This window comes from Melanotaenia boesemani, chromosome 17 (assembly GCF_017639745.1).
Source record: "Melanotaenia boesemani isolate fMelBoe1 chromosome 17, fMelBoe1.pri, whole genome shotgun sequence".
Classification (NCBI taxonomy): Eukaryota; Metazoa; Chordata; class Actinopteri; order Atheriniformes; family Melanotaeniidae; genus Melanotaenia; species Melanotaenia boesemani.
The window spans coordinates 18216353-18242142 of record NC_055698.1 but is presented as its reverse complement, the minus strand read 5'-3'; the positions used below and the strand labels follow the sequence as shown (position 1 = coordinate 18242142).

Genomic DNA, 25790 nt, shown 5'->3' with positions numbered 1-25790 from the left:
CTGCTACACCTGTAAGAAACTTAACACAAAACAAAGTCACTGTAAAAGCAGAGAACCATCAGGATTACCTGCAAGAACACAAACTGCTAAAAACATGAACAATAACAGCAACAAGTAGATGTTTAATCCGTGATTAAAACCTGCAGGATAACACAACTGTCTGAGCATAAATGTGTGTGTGTGCATGAGTGTGAGTATAATATAAAAGAAATAAGTTGTCTTTAATGATGACTGCAGTCATGTAAAGGCAAACGCACCCCCCTCAAAGTACCAGAACAGACAAAGAGCCCCAACACCCAAAAATTCCAGTAGAACATGAAACACCCGCAACCCACAGCAGAGATGACCACGCACCCACCTGGCAGAGGAAGAGCCCCCAGACCCCCAGGGGTCAACAATCAGCAGGTTTTATACATACTGTTTTATTTTACTTTGAATACATTTTATTTCCTTATGTCATTAGTACTCCAATTTGATACTGTACTTATATTCTAGTTATTGTAAACTTTGTTGTCTTAACTCATGCTCTCACATATTCTTTTAATGGACCACTTAATTCTAACTAAGTGTGATTTGGATTAGTTAATCAGTAGCAGCCTTTATAAGCACTATTCATTACTACACGTTAATACTGGTTTTTAATGAGGCGGCTGTAATGAGCTCAACATGGCTTTGACTGGCACTGCTCACTGATGATGGTCTTCAGAAGTGCTATAGACCCCATTTGGTGATTCCAACTAAAGAAACACTTTAATGCAGTGTTACCTAAGGGACTGAAGACTGTGGTCTCTGAGGTAATTTTCAGTCTGTGTCTCAAGATTCTCTGAGACTCGTGATAAACATCTATACTGTATATGATGAAATCGCAAAATTATTTTTAAAGGATGCAACCTGCAAACCAGGTTGTAGTCAAAATGCTTGGTACAAATATTTTCATTTTGTTTACAAGTCATCAAGAATTGGGCATAAGCCAAATTCAGAACTCAAAACTGCTTAGAACAATTTAGAATTCTGGCAAAAGCCTGCAGGATTAAAACTGAGCAAAGAGGGAAATAAACGTGAGGAATTCACCCCCTACCTTTGGATCAGGCTCTGTGATGTCTGAGCTGCTCGTGCAGTATGCAGGGCTGGATCGAGCCAGCGGTGGGCGGGTGACGTAGAACACTTCTCTTGATGTACGGAGGTCTCGCTCAGCAAGACGCCTCATGTTCAGATTGGATGAGAGGGACTCCACAGCTGAGATTCCAGTCGTAGGGGACGGAAGGCGAGAGATGTCTATCGAACTAAAGATACACAGCAGAGTTACTACAAAATGCTACACTTAAAAATATCAATGAGGAGTAGAGAGTCCAGAAAATATGGCGGTTTCTTTCTTTATTTTCATTTAAAGGCAAGGTTAAGAGATAGTTCCCACACACTATAAATCAGTTGCAATGATTAAATTAGCTGTACTCGGACCATCAAAATTGACCGTCTTAGGTCAGAAAATGCAGTATTAATTGGGTTCATCACAGTGGGATTTTGTAATCCCACGCATCTGTCTATAAGATTTCACAGTATGCATGAATTACACATGTTTAATTATGTAACTGTTGCATAATGTGGCACATGAAATAAAAACTCAGTGAGAAGACGGTGTGTTGTCAGGGACTACAGTGCAACAGAGCTGGGGTCAGTGGTGGCAGGTGTGTCACTCCTCACGTTGGCTTGCATTCATTTTATTCATCGACATGTTCACTGCTGCAGATTTGATCCCAAGCAGATAAATACTAGGTGAGAAGGACAACAGTAAATACAAACTAGGTGCTGTGTATTCTACCACTGTTTTTCATCTTCCTATAAGAGCTTTTATTTAAACAGGCTGTTATGGGGTGGAGTGGTAAAATGAGTTTAAACAAAGTGAGAAAAGGTTCGGGTGAGTGTCTGGGGAACAGATGGCACTGGAAATTACTGATTGATAAACTGCTTTGAAAGCCTAAAGAGGTGCATTAACATTAACATAACGTGCTCTCAGAAGTACACCAGTGTTGTAATGAGCTGCTGAACTCTCACTTATTGTGTATCCTTGGCCCTTTTATGAGCTGCAACTAATTGCACCCTTGTGAAACAGCAATTCCTGTCTTTATGTAGCTTAGGTGCACATTTGCAATAATGACCAGACACTGACTTTAAAGAGCCACGGCAGGACCAGTCCTACTGGGACTTGGTATTTGTATGTCCCTAAATAGATCAATTTCGTATCTATGACTTATGATATCAAACATAATTTTTTTTTTTTTTAAAAAGAAAATGCTGGAAGTTACCTGTTTAAGTCCCGCATCATAAGGCTTTGGAAGTCAGACGACATGAGGCGATTGAAAGATGGGCGAGTAAAGAGTCTGTCCTTGGGTCGGTCCGGCTGGTGATTTGTAGGCATGTGAAGTTGCGGGTTCCTCAGGGCGACACTGATGTCATTTAGCAGCCGCGGCAGGGGTCCCAATTTGAGAATGGCATCCTGCAGGATGAACATGGGGAGATACACAGTTTCGTTTGTCATTTTTATTGACAAAGATGCAGGAACATGAGCAGAAAAGAGCTCAGATATGATGCCGCTGTCGACTTTACAGAAAGGGCTGAGAAAGTGTTTGCTTTGTTCAGCTAACAAAAAGGGGTTTTATGGTTGTTACTTGTCAAGCAGGATATGCATCAAACAATCCACAATACACTTTTTGTCCCCATCAGTTGCATAAAGGTTCAGTTTTTTGTACATTTCCACATTAAAGGCTGCAATATCTGTATCAGATGGAAAAATCATTGAATTTATAAATGATGATAAACTGCTAAAAAACCATCTATAAACTTGACAGGCAAAGCACAGAATATGTATAACTTTCATACTATATGACACCTGCAATTCATTTTTAAAAGGGTAACAGTGCAGGAGCTTAACTTATCAATATTGCAGTAACATTTAACATCCTTATAGAATTCAAATTTTATCCATCCTCTGTGTCCTCTTCCTGCATTTTAGCCAAATCCATATTAAAATGTGTACTTTAACTTGTGGTGATGTTCCTCCCACCTTGCTAAGCTGACCCATGACCTCCCAAAGCAAACTGTGGAGCATGGACAACTCTCTGCCCAGGTCAATGTAGCCTTCAAAGCCTCCTGCGTTTCCTCCAGTCTCCATGTTGGAAATCTCATAGAGAAACTGCTGCATGGAGCCCCACTCCATCTCCAGGAACTCATTCATGAAATACATGTATTCCTCCTTGGGTCCGAATCTGTACACATAAACAATAATTACAGGAAATGTGAGGACAAAAAAAAAACATGCAACACTACACATAGCTAATATTTACAGGTTACATCACATAAAAGCAAAACAGTTAATGCAGCACTTCACCCATCAGATTTCGACGCTGGAGTGGCAGGCTTCTAGAAAAACCATCCCAACATTGAAACATGGTGATGGCAGCATCTTTCTTTGGTGATGTTTTTTACCAGTCAGCTTACAGAGAATATGAATTCAGAAAAATCGTGAGTGTGAAAACCTTTGGCAGAGTGCTCAGTGTCTCAGATAAGGGCTTAAAGATTTCAATACAACCATGGGCCCAAGAATACCACCAAGAAAAACACAGGGCATGCAATGTATGTGTAATAAGTACAAAAAGTATGGAAATATGTGCTTGGTTGATTATTTCTTTGTTTTTTTGCCAGTAAATTTTTGATTGTCAAAAAGTCTGTTTCCCTATTTAACCACGCCCACCAATGCATATGAAGGGATATGAACTACCAAAAGACTTTTATTCTTTCACTGAGTTTCTGATGAAATATTCCTGCAGTGGGATGGATTTGTGCTTTTGAAGGGTGTAAAAGTAACACCGGACTTTATTCTTTGCCTGTTGATCCTCATCTGGCGACAGACAGCAGCTCAAATAGCAGCAACTTACAGCAGCACTTCCTGCAGCTGCCACAACCTGCCACGAGTCACCACAGCTTTCCAGAGCTGCTGGAGCTGCTGACAGGCCAGCGCTAAGGGCTCAGACTGATAACAGTTCGGGACCACCTTGTTCTTGAGTAGTTGAGGAGAAAAGTCTTCCACCTCACCTCCCTGTGGCGTAGATGCTTTTGAATCTCACTTTGTATCTTGCCAGTGAGCTGAGCTGCTGTCTGTCAATCATTTCTGCCTGCGTATCCTGAACCGACCACTCTCTGCTTACCGATCACCCCACACCTCCCACCCCAACTCTTGCAGTTTCAAGCATTTTTAAAATTTGGCAGTGGGTGGAGTTACGCAAAAAGTAAGGGGTGTAGTTACACTTTAAATACTTGTGGATCACCTCGGGTGTGCTGTTTGTGCCAGAGTGACCAATACAACCACAATGACCGACTTTCAACAAATGCTGGTTGAAGAACGGGATGCCATCCCACACCAGTGTGTGACCAAGCTGGTGGCCAGCATGAGGAGAAGGTGCCAGGCTGTTGTGACTGTGTATGGTTCTTCCATATGCTAGTGAGGTCTGTTTGTTAAATGAATAAATTGTTAAATTGCTAATGGCCAGTGGTTCTTCAGACTGGAATCACCCAACCCACTAAACTATAGCAAACAAGAATCAATAGCAGAATAAGCTGTTTGGAGTTGACAGAAGATTTGGCTTCTGTGAAGTCTTTTCATATACACTACACACATCTAACAAATACATTTTCCAAACAAATGTGGCAGAAAAAAATATAGCATTAGTTTGAAGTCCAGCTAAGACTCTGTTTAGCAAGTATCAAGTGACATACATTAAAATGTTTCAGGGTACCAAATCCTATGACGGCTGTGAAGATGAGAGCATTTAATCAATTTTTTTAGTAAAAAATATCACCACCTACTTAAAGACTTTAGATGTATTAATCTCAGACACCTAGTTAAGCCAAAATAAGTTAGTTCAAGTCTGAAAAAAGCATGTCAGTGCAGAGTGAGAGCATGAACAAATGTTTCACAGAAGCTAGGCTCAGAGCTCACTGTGTGAGTAACAGCTTACACCGTCACAGCCAAAACTGCAATGCGAGTCTGTGACATGCATCCCACCCAACACAAGTGTCAAGTGTGAAGCTAAAACTGAACTGAATCAAATTAATGTCAATGAGCAGGTGAAGACTAGACACTCACTTGCTGAAGCTGGCCAGATTTTGCATCACCTTGGCGATGAGTGTGAGCGTGCGGGACGTGCGTTCAGCAGGATACTCCTGCATTAAGTTGAACAGGGAGGGTGACATAATGGCTGGGCACATGAAGCGAAGAAACAGGGAGGAACTGATGAGGCTGTCAGCAAGATCCTCTCTTCCTCGCTCAGCACATCTGGCTCTCCACGAGGCAAAAACTTCCTTCAGTTCTCGGGGAAATATGCTGAAACAAGAACATGGTTTTAAATGTCAAGCAAAAAAAGCAGTTTGAGACTGAAAATGAAAAAAAGAAAAAAAAAAGAAAGTCATCAAGCTCAATGAGAGAATTTATTTTTCAATATCTAGTATAGTTTGATGCTTTTAATCATCACAGGGGGTAAAATAAATATAAATAATCATTTTTGTTAAAATATTGCTAACTTGAGATGCAATATTTTCGTATTACACATACATACACACACACACACACATACATACAAACATACATAGATGCATGTAGCTCTCTTGTGATGAAATAAAAACTGACCAGAGGGAATTGATAATCTTGCAGAGTAAGAGCTCGCAGCACATGCGAAGGTTGGCTTGATGGTCAACAAGGACTGATGGTGGGACACGCATGGGATCCACCTCACAGTTCTCCTCAGACTCGTATAAGGCTCGAATAAAGTCACCTGAAAGTTGTATAACATGGTTTCGTTATGTTTCTGGGGCCAAAAAAAACCCCCCAAAAAACAGAAAGTCATACAACTGTGTTTCATGGTAAAACACTGATTATAAAGCTTGAAAAATGTTTATAATCATGCATGACTATTAATGAAAGGTTTGCATACACTAAACACTTAACACTTTTTAGCCTTGAGGAAAAAAGAATAGTTGCATGCATATAATGGATTATGTCCACCATTTATAATACTTTTTAAGCCATGTTAGTAAGTTGTCAGGCATGGTTATGAGCATTTATGAATTACATCAAGTCTAATAAATTAAATATAATGTCCTCTGAAAGCGTTAATATATTATTAGCATGACATTTATAAAAGGTATTACCAAAATTGTCCCTGCAGATATATGCAGATACTACTTTGCAGGCATATTCTATTAAATAAGACATTAAAGTAACAATTAAGAATATAAACTCTTTTTGAGCACATTTACTGAGATCACAAATCAAGAGGGAATTATAGCCACTTCTATTCAAACATCTGTTTGCAAGTTGCCCTACTCCTTCCATTGGAGGTAATGTTGGTTTAAAGAAGTACCACATCAGCAGTTAATAACAGTTATTAATGCTCTAAAAATTTATGCTCTAAAAAAACTCAAAATTGTATATTTGAAATTTTTCATTAAATAAAAAAAAACGTAGAAGCAGAAGAAGAAAACACCCTTCCCCATCTCCTCTGAAGCTGCTACCTCAATATTGGAGTAATTTAGCCATAAATGTATGAACCAGGGCAAGAGGAAGCTGAATACAAGGTCACATGCCAGTGGAAGTATCAGATCACTTTATTAGCTGCATCTTGCTAGTACTGGATTGGACTCCCTTTTTGCCTTCAGAACTGCCTGGCATAGATCCAATAAGATGCTGGAAACATTTCTCAGAGATTTTGGTTCCTATTAACTACAACAACACACTGTTGCTGCAGATTTATCATCCATGACACCACCACCAGTCTGAACTGCTGATACAAGGCAGGGTGGATCCATGCTTTTATATTGCTTTCACCAAGTTCTGACCCTACTATCTGAATATAGCATCTGTAATTGAGATTCATCAAACTAGACAAGTTTTTTTAAGTTTCTATTGTCCATTTTTGTAATTACCATCCTTATTATTTTCATAAAGTTGCAGTGAATGTTGATACTAAGCTCCACGACGTAGCCTGTCTTTCATGAAAATATTGGATTTACTCCCAATCACATATAAAGACAGTGATGTGCAGACAGTGATGTGCAGTCTCACCGATAGCTTCCTTGAGGTATCTGTGACCTATAAGTTTGAGGTACTCTTCCACAGCCTTTGTAGCGAGTGTGTTCTCCCGAAAGATCAAGTGCTCACGGTCCATGAATCGATCTACCTCACACATCGCCATGTCTGACAGGAATTCCTGAGAAGAGATTGCACTTGCAGCTCAGTAAAGTGAGCAGAAAGGATTTTTTTTTTAAGTTCACTATGATAAACAAGTGTACAAACAGGCATGTTTTCAGGACAGGGTAACATGCAACATTTGGCTTTACCTTGGTCTTCCCTGTACTTTGAAGAATGTGCACTAGAGCAAACGCCACCTCTTCTTTACTTTTCACACTCAACAGCGGCTCCAGGACTGCACACAGTGTTCGGTAGTTGTTGGTAATGTACTCGGCAAACTCCTTGTACAACTCCATCGGTAAGATATTCATCGTCTGGTAGCGAGACTTGACACGCAGTGAAGCATTGATCACTTTGGTACTCCCAACGCCGCCGCTTTTTGCCAGAACACTGGATTGTATCACCGGGTACCACTGCTCCACAAACTGCCTGCCAGTGATGCTGGATATAGGTATGCTGACAAGCCCAAGGTATGTGCTTTTTTCCTTGAAAGTAAACAAAACCATCATTATCACAATTATCTGGTACTTTTACATAAAAACAAATATATATAAAAGAATTTAATAAAACATTGTCTTTACTTTGCGTCTCTTTTTGTCTGTTTCCTTGTAAAGGTGCAAACGAAGGCTACGAATGGTAGGCAAATTGTTAAATTCAAAATGCTCCCCCCAGAAGACAGTGTCGGTGCGGGGCTTGCTGGTGGTGCGTGCGTATAGCATGTCATCCAGACACAGCTCACAGTAGTAGCGTTTCTTTGCTGGAAGATCTCGAGCCTCAATGATCCACAACTTCAGCACATTGTCCACCCGTCTGCTGTTATCCTGAAAGTGGAACGAGGAGTTCTATTACTGCATTATAACAGTCCTTACTCACATCCGTTTGAGAAAGAAACAAAAAGTGAGGGATCAGTGTGTGTGGTTCATTTAAACACAAGTTCTATTAGTTTCAGTGGCTTAGATATGAAAATTAAACTAGAAAAATAAATCTACTGCACTGAATCTACCTTGTTAGGTTTCACAGCACGTTGAAGATTTTCAATCCATTTGTCTCTTTCTGAAGCTGAACGGCAGGCAAAACATTTTGTCCCTGAATTGGTGGTTACCTGCAGAAAAAGACAAAAAAAAAACATATTTAGCCATAATTGCTTAATATTTGATTTGTGGTTATGACTAAGAATTACTTTTGTAAGCCAGTTGTTTTAAAATAAATGTTGCAGTGTGTAAGATTTAGTGACATCTAATGGTGAAGCTGCAGATTGCAACCAGTTGAGCAAGCCAGAGATCATCCTCATCTTCAAAAGCCTCATTTAGGCTCCCTTTGTGTATAAAAGAAGGTATGTTAGTCTCAAACATTGTCAGATATCACTGCCACATACGACACGTGCATGCCTTACATCAGAGGTGTCAAACTCCGTTCCTCGAGGGCTGGTTTTCCTGCAGGTTTTCATTGTTTCCCTGATCTAACACACCTGACTAAAATTAATGGGTTATTGTGAAAATATTGACAAGATCCATTTGGATCCACTTGATTTTATTCAGGTGTGTTGGAGCAAGGAAATAACTAAAACCTGCAGGATAGCGGCCCTTGAGGACCAGAGTTTGACACCCCTGCCTTACATTAAAATGGCTGTTAAACACCTCATCTACTACAGTAGGGCTGGGCGATACAAACCAAATTTCATATCCCAATAATTTTTTATCTGAATCACAATATACAATACATATCTCGATATAATTTTTTTCCAGTTAAACAAAAAGAAAGTTCTAATTTGGTTGATAAATGTTAAGGATCAGCGGCACATGTTAATTAAAACAGTTCACTGAAATTAAAGTAGCTGTATATTAAATTAAATGCTCTTAAAACAAAATGAATGAAAAGTTATTTTCAATGATCATAACAAAAATACAACTGTGCAAAAAATGCAAAAAGAAAAGATAGTTTTAACTCAAAACAAGGTATCTCGAAATAAACAATATTCCCTTATTATATGTTGTGTATGAAAAAGTCTTGATATATTGCTCAGCCCTACGCTAGAGGGCAGTGCGGAGTTCAGAGCTCACTTCTACATTCTGATTTCACATTCAGTAGCAATATAGCAAACAGTGGAGGATTTTACAGAGGCATAATGCAGAAAATTCATTTGGACTATCTTGTTAAAAGTGTCATGATGTACTTTGTCTAATAGAGCACTCCACTGATTACACTCTGCTGTTGCATTGTCACTAACATGTTTCTTAAAAGCTATGAAGCACGACATCATTTTACATCCAGTTAACATAAAAATTTAATTATCAGTAAGATAGCATCTATAAATGATTTTATAACATCAAAAGCAGGAACTCTTCACGTCTGAACAGCCAGAACCAACATATGAATATTTCATTTTTTCTTAAAACGACATTTAAACTTAATCAACTGAATTGTGCAGCTTTAATTACATTATAGGTCACTTCAGTAAGCAAAGTTTGTAGAGGCACTCCTGCAGTCATACCTGTACAGCTGCATAAATACAATAACATTAAAACATTAATCCAATTAGATAAAACCATGGAAAGGAAACATTAAGCTTGACAGACCTCAAAGCAGTACTCTTGTCCTAAAATGCTTGAATGGACGGGCTTGATTATGGCATCTTCATCCAAAACTAGGTCCAGAGCCTCTGCAGCACTGCTGGGGGAAAGAAGGGACTCGTGGGAGTGGGATTCTTTGAAGCTTTGCATCAAGCGTGTCCTAGTGAGAGAAGAAGACTTGACTTATCTTCTGAGTTCATACAGATTTCTTTATGCTTTGTGATTACAGGATTATGTTCGAGAGTTAATCTGTTTATGTTCAAAATTTGAGACAACCAGATTTTCAGTTCTTGTGTTTGCAGCTGGCTCTTCTGACACATGTACTCTTACCAGCCAAAACATTAAAACCCTGACACATGATGTGGGTAAAAAATAATCACCTTGTTATAAAGTAATGTTCTGCTGTTACCAGTATGGATGCAACTTTGCCAGACACCACCCACCTAATTATTCTTACAGACCAAGTAACCTCACCAGCAACAGCACATCCAAACAGCAACACTAGAAGCATTAATGGATGGGTGTACTGGGCCAGGCCTTACTTCAGAGACATTAAGATGATGTTCAGAAGAAAAAATAATGAAAAATGTAAAATAGAATAACAAAAGCAAAACATGGAAGTTGGATGGTTTGTGTCTTTTTCAGTCTAGGTAGGTCTGTCCTGAGTGGGACAGGTATAGGCCCTTTTACAAATCCTTGCCTGGAAGACTGCAGTTTCATAATCTGTCCATGTCCTCAGCAGGGCAATGTGTGCCTCCCACATCACAACTTGAAAAGCAAATATAATGTTGGTATTGTGAACTGTGAGGCAAAGATTTCAACTAAGAGCAGCTCAGCCCCCCTGCAGTCAACAAAAATAGCTAATATAAGTGTAAGCGGTGGGGGCAGCGTGATCAAGAGGCAACCTTTAGAGGAGAACATTTCTATCAAGGTAACAGGAAAAAAAGTGGAATTTGAAGCAGAAAGGTGACCTAAGGTGAAATAAGGTCAATAAACAGTAAAATACAACAAAAGAAATCTTGCTACTGAGACTGAATGTGTGTGTACCATCACATCCATGAGCCACGAGTAAGTGCCTACTCTTCAAGTTCAGTTGTAGCGTTTGTGGCTAAGGTTCAGAGAATAGAGTACCGAGCAAACAAGAATAAACAAATCTGTGTTTGTCAAACATTTCTGTCTGGGGTTGCCTTTTAGTTAGAGATGTTACTTGTGAGATATTCAAAATAGGGATATTTAAAGCTATTCTCTAGGGATACTCAAGCAACCCATGAGAATCTGATGTGGGAAATAGTCTTGTCTTCTGAATTTCTATTTATGTATAACAACAATAACAATTTAGTGAATGATTTTGAGTATGTACATGTGTACAAACAATACAGGTATAACAGAAAGGTCTGGATAATTCCTTATACACATGGCAGAGGGAGAAAATGTTATTCAGGAGACAGCGGAGACAAACCCCGATGGTCCACATTACATCTCATTCAGAACTCAACACTGGAACTAAATGATAATTTGTTACACATGCCAAAAAAGCCATGTAAACCTCCTGCTGAGAAAGCTGTAGTGGGAACTAATAGTGGACTCCCCATACGTTGTGTAAAGACAAACCAGTTATTGAATTGCTGGCAGACAGAGATATAAGATACCGAGGATAAAGTTAGAATTTTATAGTTTATTGAAATAGTTATATTTTTTCACAAATGATTCTTTTTTTCCAAAATTAAGAGTAAGAGTAAGAAGACCGAGACTGAGAACAAGAATAAAAACAATAAGAAGAAGAGATTAATAACCTTCCATTACATTTTATATTTTATAAAAGGGCAGGTTATTTAGTAAATTCATTTAATTACAAAAGCGAGAATCAATACAGCTACTTTGTCTTCTTCCAAAGCTTAAAAAATGCTAAATTCTCAGTATCTACCTTTGAAAAATAATGACATTTAAAAAGGCATAGTGTTAGCTGCACTACTTAAGAAAAACAAGAGGACTGACAGTGGATAAAAGCTGATAAGAAACTTAATAAATGCACCGGAAACAGGCTTTCATGTCGATCAGAGGTGTAGTGAATAATCACATCTGAAGAGCTGAGAAATGTCACTGCAGAATGCAGCTCATGAAAAAGGCTCCGGTTGGCAGCAGAGGTAGAGCAGCTGCGTTGGAAAGCTGAAGTGTGAAGTTGGACGCTGTGGGTTTATAGCAAAGTCAACTTAACACTACCGGGTGAATTAAGCGTGTGTGTGGGCAGAACTCAAAGCAGGCTGTGAAGGCAGCTGTCTGAGGCAGCGGTGAACGGCGGTGGTTAGAGAGCAGAGCGTGCTGATTGAGGCAGTCACTGAAACCCCAACATTATTAAAGCTCTCCCACCAGCGCAGCCCCTAGCAAAACCCGTTGGGTTTATGTATAATTTGTTTTAACATTTAAAGTGGGCTTCTGCATTTTAGAACAAAAGCTTCATTGCATCCTCTGCTAAATGATACTCTCCTCATGGACATCCACACCCGCCCCAAATACGTCTGTAACGCATCTCCTCTGGCGACAGGAAAGTGTGCTGTCAGCACTACATTTTTACTCTCTCCCTCTCCACAGCTTTGAATTTCCCATATGTGCATCGTGACTGGATTGCATGAGGACTGCATAAAATTTTGATCACAATGCAAGCAAGATTCCAGGGGGATGTGACCCCTACTCTGAACACACAACAAGAAAAAGCTGTCAGACGGGCATTTTGAGCTGCAAGCTACTGCATCCTGATGAGAGTGAATCAAAGAAAAACATCAAACAGAGAAGATAAATGTAAGTGAAACATTAACGGAGCTTCTACTCCTCTGAAATGTCCATGAGACTTTCCCTTAAAGTGTTCCTGTTGTTTTTTTTCTTTAAACCAAATGGATCTTTGGCAAGTGAAAATTTATTACCAAAGATTTACCAATAAGCTGGACTTCAACTTGGAGGCCACATGATTTAGGATTGATTTTAAGGTTTTATTGTTGACTTAGAAAGCACTTAATGGGCTTGCTCTTTTAAACTTCTTTAAAACCTTACGTGCCTTCCAGGTCACTCAGACCAATTGATTGTTTGCTTTTAGTTGTCCAGAAGTCAAGGCTGGTACATAGAGTAAAAAAAGCCTTTAACACATGAACACTGGTATTTTTTCTATGTGTTTGTGCCTACCAGCCATGTGTAAATGCAGTTTCTGGAGACTGAAAGTGGGCATTTTAGAAAATATCTTCCGGAGTGAAGGTTTGATTCTGACTGTAACATTCAATTTAATGCCCTTTCTTCATGTAACAAACAAAGATAGTGCTGGTGCTAACTTTCTGAGCAGGGCACTTTATATGTTTGCAGCTTAATGTACAGTTAAGACTGGACTGTTTAGAAACGGAGGCATCAAAATGTGTTATGGAGTACACTGCTATATAAAACGAAGCTGCTGGTTTTAGATCAGACCTGTTCAAACTTTCAGAAAAAAAGGTAGTTTTTGCTGAATAATGGTGAAAGAACTGTTATATATCCAGGACATTGCTGTGACTCATACACTGAAGGGCAGGAAACTGTTATGACATCACTTGTCAGTCCTGTCATAAAAATAAATAAATGCATACACACTGTAACTGGGTGTTTTAATGAGATTTTTCTTTTTTTCTTGCAGGTGGTGCTGTGTGGACATAAGTCCTCTCTCGAGAAAAACCATCAGGGTTGATGGGAACTTAAAAATAATTCATTCCACTTTGATTGGAGCAAAAGTGATGAAGCAGATTATAAAGATTCAGCGTCACCAAGAGACACCAAGAGATTCAAATGTGACCAAGCATTCTGCTATGATTGATAGCTGCACCTGCTTCTAAGTCTCAGTTAAACAGCTGCTGTTCCCTTTAAAGGTTTGCCATTTGTGAACATGGTTGCTGAAACCTCATTTAGTTCAACTGGAAATATTAGAAAAGATTGAGCCATGCATACTGTACATGTTTGAAACTAAAGCCCTTTTACCAGTTAGACATCTGAGAATTTCAGGAAGATGTAAGAACTATTTGGTCAGTTGCAGATCATGATGTTGGAAATGTGTTCTCAGTGCGTTAAATGCTGTATAACTGCAACAGGAAATCAAAGGAAATTGCAGCGTTTTGTTTATAGCACTTCACAGATGGCAAATTAGGCTCCCCCTAATTGATGACTGTTTTGTGTTGCTTTTAATGCCACATTTGGACGTATGTCCGCAAGGGCAAAATGTGACTGAAAAGCAACATGTAGGTCAGCAGAAAAGAGAGAAGCAGCAACTCTTATCAGCATACACACTCACTCACTGTAAATGCTGCAGCGGACTGCCTGCTGTTTTCCCACATGGTCGTCCTTGCTCCTTTTTGGGACTCTTTACCAAGTAGCTGGTTGAGTTCTCAGCAAGGATTCCAGAGTAAAATTCTTACGATCTCAGATAAAACCCCTCATGCTGCAGCGCATGTGTGAAAACGACAGCCAGACCCCAAATTTTAAAATCAGTAACTCAAAGATGCATGAAACTGTGATGCAGATTTATAGATTTATCATATTTAGGTTTTAAATTTGTGACGTACCAAATGCAACTTCAAGAGTTTAGTTTCAGGTAAGTGAGCAAATATCTCCATCTTTAAAAGGGTGAAGAAGACGATTTTCAAGGATCAGCAAAATGCAACAAGCTTTATTTTATTGTGCATGTTACTCCAGGTTACAGATGCACAAAAGAACAAATGAAATTTTTAAAGCTTAGTCCAAAGAAACCAGCAGCTTTGAAGTAATCCAGTCATTAATGCATGTTTGATAAGGACCAGCATTAAATGACTAAAACATTTTGTTTTGAGACTAGGCTGAATGCATGAAGTGGAGAGTGGTAAACAGCATCTAAGAGATCAAGAGCTACAGCGGGTGCATGTGCATATAAAATGCCACCACGTTTAAAAAACTGACAAAGAAATAGTCTCCATCAGCATCCTGCCACAACACAGAAGGAAACGTACGTCACTTCTGCAAAAGAAAAGTCACCTTCATTTGCTCACCAGTTCAGTTTAGTGATATTTCAAAGTGACTTTCTCATCAATATTGAGCCTAAAAGTTTTAATAAAAAAATACAACTTTTTTAATTTGCACAAATTTGAATTTAACAGCCTAATTAGTTTTACACTGTTGAGCAACTTCATCAAATCTTACACAAAAAAAAAGCCTTTTTAAGTGCCAATTTAAATGAAAGTGCATTTAATTATGTGGAGACATATTATGCACTGAGTAAACCAACTTCTCTCTTTTAGGGACAATACATCCTTCACATCCAGTGAGCTTTTATAAGCCTTCACTTCTTTATTTATTTTGCATTCATTTGTAAAACACGACAGTGATGATGACAGAGCCTGGATAAATTGTTTTACCGCTTCTATAAATAACACTCAAATGGATATCTTCATTCACTGCCTGAAACAGTCAGAAATCATCTGTGAAGGCACGACTAAAGGCAGTGTCCTTCATCCAACAGGGCAGACGCAGTCAGAGTGAAGAGCATTGTGAGAGCCCATCAGAGCGCCGCTGGCAACCAAAGATATGTCCACATTCAGCTTCAGATACATAAAGACAGAAGTGGTTTTGAAATGCTTAAAATATACTTCAGTTTTGTAATGTAAGGATTAAAGGAGGATAAGATAAATCCTAATGCTGGCACGCAAGTATGCGGTAGTGAATAATTTCAAAAGGGGGCAGGGCTGATGGGAATTTATGGGTTTTAGAAAGAAGAAATTATTAATTCAGGCAAGGATAATGTGTTTTATTCTATTATGCATTAAGTTATATCATAAATTGTATAAAGTATTATGTCAGCGTGATTTTAACAATTACATGTCGTCTCATACTTTACCATTTGTCATTCCAGCCAGAGGTTAAAATGTTCCAGTTTTTTGTCTGAACGTTTTTAGGAAGATTTAATTCCATGTGTGAACACATTGTTCTTTCACCGATCTGTCCTTCTTGTAGCCTGAATATAGCTGGAGGTATTAGACAAGCAGGAATTGAAGAATAATGCCAGTGATTTCAATTTAGATTGAGGAAACTCAGTGGCCAATCATCAACTAATTCTAATGAAATTCTGCTGAAATAATTAGAATAAAAAATAAAAAATGCAGGCAGTAACTGGATTTGCTCTGAGGTCTTATGTCCTCTGGAGTCAGATGCTTTGAAGACACCATCATCCAAGAGCTTTTTGATTTTCTACAATATTAAAGGGGCATTTAGATTTTTTTGAAGGGTGTTTATATGTAGTATCAAATGGTAATTTGTGTTTTACTTGCAGCAGAGGAAAGTTACAGTGAAGAACAATCATGGAGGACTCTTGATGAGCAAGCCAAATTAACTGACACCAGAACTGGGAGGGCATAAGAGAAGAAACTAGTTACACTAGATAAAACAAATTACACCATGTAACTTGTTGCATCAGCAAGTAAAGGCACTGACCTATTTTAAATATCCTATTGTCACATAGTCATGCTAGTTTCACAGCAATATGCATGCTAAGTTTGCTAAGGCTTGGTTATAGCAAGGTGAGAATGGCATTAAAAGCAAAACCGAAATGAATCAATTTGTTTTATAGAAGCAGGCATCCTTGAAACAGCAGTATTCTGCTAACAGCTGGAAAAGAAATGCAGCCTTTAGCAAAGGTGGGGGATTTTCATGCAGAGGTAATTGAATCTAAATTAGTCACAGCTATCCCACTTACATGACACAAAGCAGGGTTTCAGCTGTCCAGTCAAAGACCTAATTTGATTGTAAATGGTTGAGGAGAGTTCAAAGCTCAGGGCTGCTCCCTATTAATATGCACAAATAGGTTTTATTGAATTTACATGTAGTGTGTTCACTATCTTTTGTGAGTAAGGGGCAGGTCACAGAGGGCTGACCTAAAGTGGTTGAGAATGAAAGACACACTAAAACTAGGCAGTTACTGGTTCAAGTCCAAATACTACATTTATGTGATCTAAACATTTCTTATAAGACTTCACAACATGAGCTTACAAGAAGAAAAGCATTAGTAAAATATGTAGTTTTGGTTTTATTTGCAGTGCTTAAGTTCTGCCAGTGTTTGCACAGGTATCGTCTGGGTACTCCAGCTCTCTAATCCATGGAGCAATAATGTTATGTTTCATTGTGTCAAAATGTCAGCAAAACACAAACTGCAACATAACAGATACAGAGATGGCCTCGAGCTTGGGGATTTGAGACAATTACCATATCAAAAGCACTCTGTTAGGTTGCAGCCAGGGCCTCCCCCAGCTTTTCATACTCTGATAAATTCTGAAATTATTTTGAGGTCAAAACAAATTTGCCCACAAAATGATAAACTAGAAATCTGGAAATGCATAAATTTTATCTTTAAACAGTTCGAAACTGCTGCTTATTGAAAATTATAAAGAAAAATAAAAGATTATAAATGGATGATAACCTGGATCACATGAATGCTTCCAAAGAGGTTACTTACCTCTCTTGGTCAGCACTCCGAAACCGGGGCAAAATCATCTGTCTGAAGCTGCTGGTTCGGTCCAGTTTGGGCTGACTTTTTGCCCTCTTGATGGAACCCTTTAACCTCCGATTGAGAAAACTCTAATGATTTGACACAATGGAAAAAGACAACTTTGAAGTGCAGCACAAACACAGAAAGGACACTCTGACATTGTGAACTACCAGTTTAAACAGCATCCAAGAAAACCAACGTATTCATTTTCTATGATTTCACTGCACTCACCGGCTGCCTGAAGGGCTGCGGAGTCGTGTTAGGAGGGGTCTCCATACTTGACTGTCTTACAGAGGCAAAACTTGCCCTGCGTGATTGGTCTACAAGAAAAAAGTGCCAAACGTAAGTAGCAAGAACAACATGATGCATACACTTAAAACTATTATACCTAATATTATTATACCTATGACATATGCATGTGTTTAAATTTTAAAAAATCATTAATGTGCTTTTATCTAGATTAAACTAGGCGTTACATTCAATAATTATAACAAATGAAAAGCTATCTACAACAAAGTATAATGCAGTTCATCCTCTTTGTTTTATTTTCATGTTGTTCACCATCTTACTCAGAGCATGTGTCATTACCTTGCAGCAGCTGCTTTGGCTACATAAGGGAGAGGAAACAGCATCAGGAAACATGACAGAACACACACTACTCACGAGCAGGGCACCAGTACAGTAAAGCTCAAGCCGAAGAACAACACCAACAAGAACATACAGCTAAAGCCTGTCCCAAAGAAAGACAAAGAGAGACTGACAATGAGAAAGACACCTCTAGAACTATCTATCATGCTGCAAGAAAACTTTTTGTATCCAAGGTCAGTAAAAAAAAAAGAAAAAAAATATGACGCAAAAACTTGATGTGAGAGCTATTTTGAAAAGAAGACCAACACTCCAGTGACTCATCTTGAATGCTATGGCTTCAGTCTGACTCTAGGCTAGTACAAACTCTGCAATATGCTGATGGATCTATAAAAGTATGAGCAACTATCTTTAGGGAATCACAGCTGATGCTTTCTATGTATGACCAAGTAAGAGGAAGCCAGTAGTGTGAGGAGCTTATAAAGTTTAACACAAAAATAAGTATGATTTATGCTGCATATTCCATGATTTTCAATTCCCAGAAAAAACTGCTGGCTGTTGACACATATGTAGATGATTGTCGCAGACAATTAACCAAATTATTTCCTATTCCTACCTCTAAAACTAAAGGTTCTCCACATGTTAAAGCACTTATTTACAGCTTTTATAATAAAACATCAATACAAGGGGGAAATGAACCAACGTAAAATGCGGCCCTTTTGTGAAGCCTATGATTATTTTTATTATTCTATTACATGTTTCTGCTATTTTAAACCTGAATATTCAAACAACATCACAGTTCTGCATGCTTGAATTGTCACTAATTCATCCATGTGATGGCTTTTTAGGGCCAGAAATGTCTTTAATATTGTTATTCTTTCCGCGCTTCTATTTTTGTTTTGTGAATGATCTGTTGGGGCAAGAAATTACCCATTACCCAGAGGAGCTGTTTATTCTTTTTGTAATAGAAAATCAAGACACTCTGTCATGCTCTGATTTCCTCGTTCCCAGAGCCTGTAAGTAGGCTACTCTCCAGGTTCTATTCTGAAACCCAGCTAATTGTTTGGTATCCATGGAAACAACTCCAAGGGCTGCTGCTTGAATTGTAGAAGATACTGGCACAAACTGCTTGGTAAGGATGATAGAGAAACACTGAGTGACATGACATGCAATACTGCATTTCTACCAGATGTGTAGAGTGAAGTGATTGGGCCTATCAGCTGGCCATGAGGGGGAGTCTTCCTCAGCTTGAGGAAAGGTTTCTTTGTGGTTCATGTGGTGCAAATCATAACGAATGGATTGAATAACCCCGTAAAAGAATATTTAGCATATAATCTACCTTACCCTAAACCAGTCACCTGCAATATGGCAATGTAAGTAAACGTAACATGTTAGAACATATGGATGTGTTCAGATGGGCCATTCTGAATGTAAATTGCTGTCAAGACGGAGCGAGTGGGTGGAAACAGCCTCTAGCTAACTGTAATACTGAGAGAGAAAGACAGAAAGAGGAAGACTGTGAGTGGGTGTTAGAGAAACATGCTCAACCTTTAGGATATCTATTTATACATCTTTGGAAACTTAAAAAATTGTTTAAATATGCAATAAAATCCAGATGTTTTTTTTACAGGATACTACTTTGTCTTTTAATGAAAAACCATCTCTTAATTTAAGTGATCACAACATAACCAGCTCCAAGAAAACACAAACTATTTCCTGTAAATGTTTTATATTTTCCATCTAAACAGCATCAGCTCTTCATAAAACCCAGAGCATGCAATCAACAAACAATCATTACCAAACCTACAATTATACACACAGTTAATCAGCTGGATCAGTCTTTGCTTCAACACGAAGCCTAATATCTGAGTACTGGAGACTTCCAACAGGACAAACAACTTAAAGAATCCTAATAAGAAATTCAGTAATGAAGGAGCGGTTTAATATGGAGAATATTACACATCCTCCTCTTTGTTCAAAAAGCTTATTGTCTGTTTTGTGGCAAGTAACAATAATTCAAAATCAAGCGAAATCACTGACTACTCTGACCTAAAGTGGGAGGGAAAATTAGCTAGGTTTGCGCTCTGAATTTCCTTGTTTTATCTAGACAGGAGACACATAATACAAAGTGAAAGAATTTGATCTCATTTTAATTTGTTTATTTTACCTAAAAGTCCCATTGAGTTCCTGCAGGCAGATCAACAGTAGGTGGCAGTAGAGTGCTCTGCAATTGCAAGAAGACAAGCCAATTCAGTGACTACTTTATAAAAGTAACAGGAGCATTAGAAAAATTGTTATGCCAGCCGCTTAAGGAGCGTGTGTCTAATCCAGTAGGTTGCTTGTCTAAAGCCAAACCAAGCCAACTTTATTTATAAAAGCACTTTACGACAGCAACCACTGAACAAAGTAAGTTGCTAGCCTCTCCGTGCTAATGCAGTCGAGACAATAGATGGTCCAGCAAATAGCTGTGTTAGATGATGAAATGCCACCCACATTGAAGAATTTGCTTTTAACCTCTTTCATTTTTATCTTTTTTATTTCATTTGTGTTTTTTATAGGACATAATCAATACTGTACTGTGTCTGTGTGTCTTCTGTGTTGGTAAACCAATGAAAAATTTCCACTGGGTTGGACAATAAGGATTCTCTTCTCTTCTCTTCTCTTCTCTTCTCTTCTCTTCTCTTCTCTTCTCTTCTCTTCTCTTCTATTCTATTCTATAATTGCTTTCTCATTTGTTACTGTCAGTTGCTCAGTTACTAATGTCCAGCTTACAACTGTTCTGATAAGTAGCTGGCTACAGCAGGGTCATAGCCTCCGTCAAGGTATCCAGATTTCAGTGATCTTCAGCCCTTTTACTGAGTCTGAAACAAACAAGCTTGGCTTGCCATGCTATTTAAAATGTACTAATTCACATAAAGGTAAGGAAAGTTAATAGACATTTTCTTTGTAAAGAGATATTAGGTAGAAAAGTACGGTTTCATTTTTTTTAAGTGAGGTAGCATGACAGCATGATGTACTCATACATAGACAATCGCATAAAACAGTCAGCACAACCCTAACATTCAAAAGCAGATAGGAAAAGTAACAAACAAAAAAAAGGAAAAAAATATGAGGACTGAAGACCTAAAAGCACCGCCGATGGCAAATTTTTTCCAGTGTAGATGGACAATTGTGCAGCTCTCTAGAAACATGACAACACATAGTCCTGATGACATTTTCATTGAATTCTGATTAACTTGAGCTGGGAGGGGTTGACAAAAGCCGATAATTGATTTCATAAAGTATAAAATGCCAAAAACAACAATTAGCAAAGAGAACAGCTGCACTGGATAACCTTATTTATTTAACCCTTTAATTTCACTCCAACATAAAGATCTGTGTGAAGCAGTCCCTTGAAAAAAACATTAATATTTACTAAGTGGAACTCCGGGTTAGCAGTCTGATTCAATCACGTTTTCACAGTAAGCAACAGTGATGCTTTGAGCTAAGTCCCAACACCAGCATCACTCTCAAAACGACAATGCTATCCTACAATGTGTCTTCGTTAACATGATAAGATTTACTTTTTGGCGTCCTAATGGAGTATTTGCCTTGTTTTTTTTCCTTCATTTGTGGCCTAAAAAGAGATTTTTATGTGCACACAATTTAGTTTACTTATTAGAACTATATCTAATGTAAAGTAAGGCTCATTAGTTGCATTAGTATTTCTTAATCAATCCTCAGTCTTTCCTTCATTCATTTTGTACACCACTTAATGCAGTTCAGGGTCACGAGGGGCTGCAATTAGCAGGCGAGAGGCAGGTTACACCCTGGACAAGCAGCCAGTCCATCGCAGAACGAACACAAAGAGACTAACAACCACTCACACTCAGGTTTGAACGTGAAAAATTTAGAAAACAAAGTCAGCAAGCTGCTGTTATTTACAGCTCATTTTAAAGGCAACACATTTGGCAGCTTTTGTTAAGACGGCTTTATGTCATGTGTTGGGCCAAAATCAGTGTTTTGTTTTTTTTGTTTTTTTTGTTTGTTTTTTGGTGTAAACTTAACCCTTTGGTGCATAGTGTCCACTACAGTGGACACATATTTAAAGGCTGTTTTTAAATGTATGCATGGGTGTGGATCGTAAATTAGGAACTTTATTGGACATTAGTGAGTCACCAATACTCTGCCACGTATAAACAATGACTACATTTGATATAGTATATATACATACATTGTAATTACCAAGTTTGCCTCAGTAATAAACAGGACAAGAAAATGATCCAGGTGTTTTTATAAAAAATGTATATTATATTAATATTACAAGATATTATTTTATAAATATTTTCATAGATAAAGTAGAAAAATCAATACACTGAGTAAAAGTTAAAATAAGATTAAAAAACAGAAAAACATCAATGTGCATGTCTGTAGAAATAAATATTTTTATTTAAAAGAATGTGGTACTGTTTTGTAATAATTCATACACCAGAGGGTTAACTTACAGAGTAAAACTGACTATCCATAATGTTGATGCAGCAGACCAGTCTGAAGCAACAGTTTCCAGAAACAGATCACACACACAATCTCATTATGACTGGTCTGCAGCATCTGACAATAAAGAGCCTCCAGTGACTCACAGACATGCCTGCTGGGGCAGATGTCGCACTCATGTCATACGGAGTCTCCATAATTGCCATATTCCATCTAGTAAATACAGTTCATGATGACAACCAACTAATGATTACTGCATGGAAATTTGATCTTTTTCCAACTGTACAAGATATTCACATTGTAAGCCAATAATCCTGCTTAATGAACACATAATTTAATGCAAATCTAATCTTATTTGATTATCTACACTCAGAATAAACATTACCTATAATTTTATGAAGACAAATTAAAATTTCTTACATACTCATTGTATGAATTTGTTTTAAAAAATTGCTACATTTAATATCAATGACATGTGCACTAGTATGAAGATGCATCAATGGTTTGCCTACTCTCCAAAACTTATACACCAAATAATGATGTCTTTTTTCCCCCTCAAGAACATGTTCTCCAGATGCCAAAATCTATAACTCTAGCTCCTTTTTTAGATTTCCACGACATGATGATGCGCTGCTTCTGCTGAGGATCACCACCAACACCCGCCTCCACAGTCTTTACACTAGAAGGTTTGACAGATTTTCCTCTGAGACTGCTCGGATAAACCACCTACTATTAAACGTGGTTGAACAGACCAACCAGGCCAACATTATGCCAACATCTGGTAGTGTAAGATAGGCAAGAAAGCTCACCAATAAGAGGTGTTGTATCCTTGTGATGCTGTGACAAAAATTATTTGTTTCCTGTGTGAATGTGTGATTTCAGATCTAAGCTGTTTGGTTTGATTGAAGTATCCAATCATCAGTTCATTTGTATAATTAGTTTAATCAATTCAATCAGTTCCCTCAGCAGGAGCAAAGAAAGCCACTATTTAACAATTCAGAGACTTAATTTAGCATATTTGGTAATCGCTTAAATTGTGTTTACATGACTGATTTATTATCTCGGCTAAGGCAGAGGCCATGTATTTGGTGGTGTCGGTTTATCTGTCTGTTAGCAACACAACTCAATTTTTTTTCAGGAAATCTCAAAAAATGGAAAAAAGAACAAGAGATCAGATTGTGGGTGTAATCACGGCCTGGATCTTCTAACTAAAAAATAATGCAATCATTGGAAAAAAAAAAAAAAAAAACGATTACAATGGCTTGGCAGCGCTGAGTGTTTCTAGCCTTGCATATTTCTTTGGTGAGGAAAACTCTTCTCTAAACTGAAACATAACTGGAAGAATTTTATAATCAATACTTGATTAAAAGTCTTGTTACAGATTTATTATGAGATATCCTCTAATTCCAGAAATGGATACAATCATACTTCAGCTCCATACACACCACTAAGAGTGTTATTTGCAGATTTGGCATTTTACCCTCAACGTTTACAAAATTTCACTAAAGTGCAATATTTGGATTTATTACATTTTTACATAATTTATTGTCATCTCTGTTTATTCAGGTCTTTTTTGCTTAAACCAATGCTGCTTTCTTTAAAATAGCAGCAGGGAAACATCTAAGACCTGCAGGATAGTGGGCCTTCAAGACCAGGGTTGGGGACCTCCGCTTTAAAAAATTCCTGGATCATGACAGTGATCCAGATTACCTCCAAAATCTAATAACTTGTTCCTTACTCCATTTGTGAGATTTCCTGAAATTTTTATTAAAATCTATCCATAACTTTTTAAATTATGTTGCTAACAACAGACAGAAAAACTAATGCTGCCAAATAAATGACTTCAGCTTTGGTGGGGGTAATACTTCAAATCAAATTAAGCTTTATTTAAAAAGCACTTTTCATACACAAAGCAACACAAAATGCTTTAAATAACAAAAACACGTTATCCATACTAAAATACAATAAAGATAAAACAAGCCTTCACAAAGCAAAGTATATAATATAGAAATTTAAAAAACACACACCTGATTCTACTGTCTTTCACACACAATCACACACAAACGCACACACACTCTCCCTCCATCCCAATTCTACTCAAACATGAACTTCAATCCCTAATTTCTCTTAACTGAATGTAGGTATAAAAACATTAATAGAAATAAACTTCTGGCTTGACGCTGCTGTGAGGGAACGATATCGATCAAAGCTACAGGTAAGACCCATTATTGTTAGGGGGCGTGGTTTCAGTAGATAACTGACACAAACAGAAAGCCAGAATACTCAAACACTACTGTTGATTTTCTAAAAGATGTACGGGATGCAGGTTAAAACAGTAGTTCACACAGATGCAGCTAACTTCTCTATCAAAGCCTTATCTGATGATTTTGTAGTTGCTACAGATTTAGGGTTTTTGTGCTTGGCCTTTTGTTTTTTGGTTAGCAGTATACACTGGTGAAAACTAAACTCATTGATTCAAAGAGTTTAATTTTTCTGGATGTGTTTTGCAGCAAGTAAAAAAAAAACTTGGACATTACAAGAGAGGCAAAAAAATTACAGTTTGTCTTTTGAGTGAAGTGACTTTTTAAACTCTGCATTCGCTTGCAAAGAACTTGAATACAAAGCACTTAAGAAGTCAAACTCAAAGTCTATCATCATAAGTTCAACCAGTCTGACAGAAGTTCAAAAAATACACAAGATATGGAAAATGTGTGTCCATGTTAAGATCATTAATTGGCAGGGAACCTCTCTACATCAACTTCATGGCTCTTTGACAAGCCAGCAGCATCGCCCCAGGAGGTTTGATGCCGTTTTAGTATGACTGCAATTTAAAAACACAGAATGACAGTGGAGATGCCAATTGCACAGAAACGCGTCGATACTATTCAGAGAAGCAGATGGAAGAAGATCCCATCTTGCAGCAGCAGTGTGATAGAGTCAAAAAACCCTTTAACTGAAGACCATAGGGAAGTTAGCATACTGCAATTAGCCTAATTACATTAGCATATACACCAAACAGATAATAGCATTAAAAAGGTAATGATGCTGTATTCACACAATGTGGAGAAAAAAAAACTGTCGGGTTGAAAAATTGAGCAATAAAAAAAAATGACACCTTTCACTGCATTCAGAGCCACCCTTGTGCTATGTTTAGAAACAGCACTGTAATGAGGCAAATGTAAAATGCACAGAAGAGGCAGAGCTGCAGGATTTGAAAGAAGAGGTGGGTGGAGGGGTTGAGGAAGAAGGGGCAGTGTGGGTGTGAGGGAGCCACGGGAAAGAACCTGTGATCAGCTTAAAACCTAACAGATATTTTTGGAGAAACAGGAGGCGAAACACACAAAAGAAGTGTCTCCAGGCATTCTCCAATGTAACCAATACTTCTTAAGGCAAAGCACATGTA

At 38.0% G+C, this 25790-nt stretch overlaps 1 protein-coding gene across 7 annotated transcripts in view; it reads right to left on the bottom strand.

Annotated features, from left to right (window-relative positions):
• LOC121628044 (ras/Rap GTPase-activating protein SynGAP-like) overlaps window positions 1-25790 on the bottom strand; it is a 55478-nt gene that overhangs the window by 19914 nt on the left and 9774 nt on the right. For 4 of the 7 annotated variants that reach the window (XM_041966939.1, XM_041966942.1, XM_041966945.1 and 1 more), the window contains 12 exons: window positions 17561-17649; window positions 17297-17418; window positions 9817-9970; window positions 8244-8342; window positions 7822-8082; window positions 7390-7725; window positions 7115-7259; window positions 5681-5825; window positions 5141-5377; window positions 3062-3263; window positions 2304-2494; window positions 1079-1283 (listed from right to left, as the gene is read on the bottom strand). In XM_041966939.1, the coding sequence (XP_041822873.1) occupies window positions 1079-1283; window positions 2304-2494; window positions 3062-3263; window positions 5141-5377; window positions 5681-5825; window positions 7115-7259; window positions 7390-7725; window positions 7822-8082; window positions 8244-8342; window positions 9817-9970; window positions 17297-17418; window positions 17561-17649 (2186 nt within the window). Of the gene's footprint in view, window positions 1-1078; window positions 1284-2303; window positions 2495-3061; window positions 3264-5140; window positions 5378-5680; window positions 5826-7114; window positions 7260-7389; window positions 7726-7821; window positions 8083-8243; window positions 8343-9816; window positions 9971-17296; window positions 17419-17560; window positions 17650-20081; window positions 20139-25790 lie in introns of all 7 variants that reach the window. The other 3 variants (XM_041966943.1, XM_041966944.1, XM_041966941.1) reach the window with 2 other exon arrangements.